The sequence below is a fragment of the Castor canadensis genome, chromosome 18 (assembly GCF_047511655.1).
Source record: "Castor canadensis chromosome 18, mCasCan1.hap1v2, whole genome shotgun sequence".
NCBI lineage: Eukaryota > Metazoa > Chordata > Mammalia > Rodentia > Castoridae > Castor > Castor canadensis.
The window spans coordinates 38,134,233-38,139,613 of record NC_133403.1 but is presented as its reverse complement, the minus strand read 5'-3'; the positions used below and the strand labels follow the sequence as shown (position 1 = coordinate 38,139,613).

General features: G+C 43.2%; 1 protein-coding gene across 1 annotated transcript; it reads right to left on the bottom strand.

Moving 5' to 3' along the window:
• Window positions 1–1,909: 1,909 nt before the first annotated feature.
• On the bottom strand, window positions 1,910–5,041 carry Rpl6 (ribosomal protein L6). Its single transcript, XM_020179302.2, has 6 exons — window positions 4,778–5,041; window positions 4,594–4,692; window positions 3,603–3,746; window positions 3,172–3,220; window positions 2,489–2,673; window positions 1,910–2,101 (listed from the first exon to the last, which is right to left on the bottom strand). Exons 1-6 carry the CDS (start codon window positions 5,009–5,011, stop codon window positions 1,949–1,951), a joined length of 864 nt encoding a protein of 287 aa, XP_020034891.1. The 5' UTR covers window positions 5,012–5,041; the 3' UTR covers window positions 1,910–1,948.
• Window positions 5,042–5,381: the final 340 nt, after the last annotated feature.

The window sequence follows — 5,381 nt, the reverse complement described above, 5'->3', positions numbered from 1 at the left end:
AGAGTAGCTAGGATTACAGGGGTGAGCCACCAGCTTCCTTTTTAGTCACTAATGTTCCATTGTATGGATGTACAAATTTATGCATTCTCCTGTTGAACATCTTGGCTGTTTCCCAGTTTTGATATGTATAAGGTTTCCATGAACATTTTTGTGTGGATTATCGTGTGAATGTTTCTGATTTGGGTAAACCATTTTCCTTTTTCACTTTTGTATGCGCGCACATTCTCATACATCTCTAAAGCTTTACCTATACTTTAGTTTTAAAAAGTAAAGCACACTGTTTCTTTTTTGCTAAAAGCAGTGTATATGGGTATTTTAGAAGTCAGATAAGAGCCATGCTCATGCCCGTGATCCTAGCTACTTAGGAGGCAGAGATCAGGGGGATTGGCAGCACCTGCAGTTTATGAGACCTGATCTTGAGAAATACACAACCCAAAGCAGGGCTGGAGGAGTAGCTCAAGTGTCTACCAAGTGTGAGGTTCTTAGTTCAAACCGCAGTACTGCTGGAAGAGAAAAAAAGGTGAGATGTCAGTAATTCCTTTTTTGGGGGAGACATACTGGGAGGGCCTCTCGCTTGCCACCCCTACCACTTGAGCCCTTTTTGTGGTATTGGATTTTGAACTCAGGGCCTACACCTTGAACCACTCCACCAGCCCTTTCTGTGATAGGTTTGAAATAGGATCTCAAGACCTAGTTCCTCAGGCTGGTTTGGAACCTCAATCTGAGTAACTAGGATTATAGAACCATAGGCACACAGCTTCTTTTTGGAGTCCAAATCAAATTCAATTCTCCAACCTCAGCCTGAGTGGTGGGATTACAGGAATACACCACACCAGGCCTAGCTAATATACATTTTATTCCTATCCTTGAGATGATGGCCTCCCAGGTCATTTTTCAATGTGTATGTATGCCTGTGATCAGTTTTACCAAGTGATGGCTTAAGACAACTGTTCTAGGGCTGGTGGAGTGGCTCAAGTGGTGAAGCGCCTGACCAGCAAGCCTGAAGGCCCTGCTGTTCACAGAACAGCAGTTGGAAGACATGAACTTTACCAAATGTAAACTATGCATCAACATAATTGACTGAGAGGCACTCTTGTACATTAGCAGATAAACTGGTATAACTACCTAGAGAATAGAGAATAGTCTTGGATCACCTACATAAGTTCAAATGCCTAAATCTTTTCACCCAGCAAAAACCAATTGCCTGGGAATTTGTTCTACAGATACTAGGCTATCTGTATGTACACTCCAGGTTATTTACTGGAACACCATATACAATTACGAGGGTCAGAAGCATCAACTGTTACAAAGTACGGACTTCTCTGGCTAATAAAACATTCACTTGCTGTGCACTTTTATAGACCTTAGATAAATAACAATGACTACCTGCCTAGCATGGCAGCATATACCTGTAAGCTTAGGTACTTGGAAAGCAGAGGTAGGAGGATTCTGGTCAGAGGGCAGCAGAGATGAGACCCTACTCCAAAACAAACTAAAAAAAGGAAAGGACTGGGGCAGTTGCAAAAGGTAGAGAACACTTGGCTGAAGAGAATTCCTCCCTACTACCAAAACGAAACAAAGAACCAGCGTTTAGTAGTGAAGGGCTTCTCAGGGCTGAGCAGACGGGGTAAGACATGGAAGTTCAGTGGTTGGAGTCATCTGTCATTGACTTGGTAAGAGATGATTAGAAAAACCCCACTATTTTATATTGGTTGAAAGTGGATGAAAAAGTTGAGAAGCCAGACATTAAGAATAAACCTGAAACAGGCTCTGCTGCAGACCCTCCTCCCTCTTTGTAGTAGAGGCAAAAATCCCATTACACCAGCAGGGTCAACTCTTGCCTTCAGTTATATGAGAATGTTTTTAAAGACCAAAAATAAAACCAAAGAAAATAAAAAGGACACCAAAAGAAATTACCAGTTATTTAATTAGGTTCTTGGTAACCCATTTAGAACATTATTTTGTGAGGATACATTCCATTTGTAAGAGCAAAAACAGACCGCATGTAGCCCTGGAGCTGAGGAATAGCTTTGATTTTTGGTAAAATCTGCCTGTCCACAGTTTTCTGATCAACTTTGCGTTGCTCTGTAAGCTCGTATTTCTAAAAAAAAAATTAAATAAAAAAAAATTAAACATTTAAAAAAACAAGCACAATTACCAACCTGCTCAGTGAACTAACGAATCCTATGTCCTCCATGCTTATTACAGAAAAGGCAATTTTCCATTCCTTCCACTGGAGCTGTGGAATACCATGTGTTTCTCGTACAATGAACACAGCGGTTTACCTTTTTATCCACTCCAATACACATCCAGGAGAAGTAAGGCACACTTCTAGGACATCAATAGCAGTGATCCCGAGGGCTCCCCCAACATCCCAGGAAGAACTACTGACCTTAGAAAATCTGTTCCTCATTCCTTATACTCCTCTCTCTCTACATAAGGATGCCTAACCATCTCCCCAAAGGGCCACTTATCACATGGACCTCACCTCTTTCTCTGTGTCAAAGATCTCGCCTTCCTGGTGCCTGGGCTTCCGCAGCTTCTTCTTCTTGAAGTAAGTGTCAGTGAGGTGTTTGGGGATTTTCACGCTGCTGATATCGATTTTTGTGGAGGTGGCGATGACAAATTTCTGGTGTGTTCTACGCAGAGGGACTCGATTAAGGGAAAGAGGTCCTACAAAGGGAAAAATTAATTTAGTGAGATTAAAGGGAAGCACTTATACACTTAAGAACTAACTTTTAGGGCTGGGATGTGTGTGTGTGCGTAGCTCAAGTGGTGCAGCACCTGCCTAGCAAGCATAAGGCTGAAATGAACTCAGGTATAGCAAACAACCCCCTCACCCCCGCCCGCCAAAAAAAAACCCCTGAGCAGTCATGAAGCCTGCTGTAGCAGTATCCACAATGTTCCCAGACCTCAGCTTGCTCAGGTTCTTTCCTCTTAAATCTTTTCAAATAAGCCAAGTTGGTCAAAGTCACAGGTCCCTGACAACTGTATACAGCACACATGCATACAAATGATTCTTGCCTAGAATGAACCATTCACTTCTTTGTGGTTCAAACTCCATTCTGATGCCAAGGACAGCTGAACTGGGTGGTAGCAAATGTATTCACCTACTGTAAGCCTTTACAAATCTAAATTTCAGAGAATAAAAAAGTCCTAGGATTTTCTTACCAGTCACAAGTAGCAAGCCACTGCTCAGCTGCTTCAGGAAAACCACTCTCTGTAAGTCAAACAGAAAACAGCTCTCTGTAGTTAAAACCTGACTTCTGAATTAATTCCAGACATCTCAATTTGGCAAAGGAAATTTCTATGTGTATATGGCTCAGCAAGACAAGAAGCAACCCCACTAGGCTGTTAACGGAAGTTCATCAAACAGAAAGGCATTCCAAGCAAATGGACAACCGAAGTTAACAACTGTTACGCATCACAGATTAAATTCGCTATCTGAAGTGAGAAATAGTTATGACAGGTGAAAATGCAGGGAAGCTAAGCATGATGTGAACAGCCGTCTTGATATTGAAATGCTCTGCTCCCAAGGGACTAGGCTGCTTCCTTGTGGAGCCCCTCCACAAAACAGCTCCACAAGCAGAGGCGCTGCTCACCTTGCCCCTGTGGCGCCCAGTGAGGATGATCAGGATGGTCCCTGGCGTGATGCTTGCACGCAGCTTCCTCACGTGCTGACTGAAAGGTTTTTTGCCGTGGCTCAACAGCTTCCTTGGCACATCTTCTGTAGGATAGTATCTGGGCTGGAGAGAGGTCAAGGACCCACTTACTAAGTGTGGTATTCAGAGCAGCAAAGGCAAGCTTGTTCTGACTGACTTCAAACAACACTTTATTTACACTCTTGCCTTCTCATTTCCTCAAGCTGATTTTAAATTTGGGAAAGAGCTGTATCTTTTATGTTCAAAACACAGGATGGAAAGCACTGAAAAGATGCTGGGTGTTCAACAGAGCATCATTATCAAGTCATTTCTGTAAACTCCGGGTAAAGATCAACTTCCGAGACAGCGTGCTAAGCTAACTTTCTATGGCTTTGACAGCTACTCATCCAAGTTTTCTGGAGCCACTGACCTCCAATATACACTCTTAGAAAACACATGGGACACACTAAAGTTTGTGTGTGTGGGCGATGATAGAGGGAGACAGTTTATGTTCCAAAGAAAGCACATCACATCCCCACCACTCTATTCCCATTTTACCTTTTTTCTTAGAAAAAACTGTGATGTTAGAACTGCCACAAAAGTACCATTAAGAAAGACAAATAATTGCCAAGTGCTGGTGACACACACATGTAATCCTAGCTACTCAGGAGGCAAGAGATCAGGAGGACTGCAGTCTGGGCAAATAGTTCTGTAAGACCTTATCTCCCAAAGAAAAACCCTTCACAAAAATAGGACTGGTGGAGTGGCTCAAGGTGAAGGCCCCAGTAACACACACACAAAAAGAATGACAATTCGCAATCCCCTCTCTCTCTTTGCAGTGCTGGGGACTGAACCCTTGCAGGGGCTCATGCTAGGCAAGCACACCATCACTGGGCTACATCTCCAGCCCAATACCCTGACATTTCAGTCTCCTTCAAACGTCAAATCTCACCATTTTGCGAAGCTTAACCACTCGGGTACCACCATTCTTGTCACCACCAACTGGTTTTGTGATGGTAGCAAGAACCTTCTCCTTCTTCTTCTTTTCAACCTACAAAGACAAACACATCAAAAAGTCAGAGGGAAACAATTATTAAGGTTAAGACAGAACGGCCAGTGGTTCCCTTTCCCCTCACCTTAGATTTGGCAGCAGTGTACTTCCTCTTGTACATGGCTTTCCTGGAGTACATAGCAGATCTAGAGTATCGACCAATCCCTCTAACTAGGACTGGGTTTCGGCTGCAGTGGGGCTTCCCCTTCTTGGGCTTTTTAGCCTTAGGGGCACCCTTAGCCTTGCCATCACTGCTGGCTTTCTTGGCTTCAGGTTTCTTTTCCTTAGTGTCAGGCTTCTCAGCTTTTTCACCTGCCATCTACCAGTATTTTAAAGAACAAACAAACAGATATTTCACCAATCATTCCATAACAACGCAATACCTAAAACTGTACACAGAGTGTTCCCTAGCTCTGTACCTCTCTCCCTAACCCACATACTTGGCGTTGTCTCCCCAACACGCTGAGACCTTTTGAGGATTTGGAAATTATCTTAGAGTCGCCAGGCTTCTGCTAGATACTTAGCAGTCAAAAGTCCTTACCACCATTATTTTCCTATTTATTGCGAATTCGAAAACTTTAAGACAGAAGTGTCCACTAGGAAGCAGTTGAGTCCATAGCTTGAAACGTCTTTGCTCGTAACTTTTAAACACCACTGTCTCATTCAGCCAAGTCGGCTGATGGATCGAA

What these genes read in the sequence shown, in the direction of transcription:
- Rpl6 (XM_020179302.2), bottom strand. Translation starts at nt 5,011, where the DNA reads ATGGCAGGTGAAAAAGCTGAGAAGCCTGACACTAAGGAAAAGAAACCT. An exon ending in TGGTTAAGCTTCGCAAAATG is followed by an intron (nt 3,747 to 4,593) that starts GTGAGATTTGAC and finishes ACCTCTCTCCAG; the next exon opens with CCCAGATACTATCCTACAGA. An exon ending in CTGGGCGCCACAGGGGCAAG is followed by an intron (nt 3,221 to 3,602) that starts GTGAGCAGCGCC and finishes TTTGACTTACAG; the next exon opens with AGAGTGGTTTTCCTGAAGCA.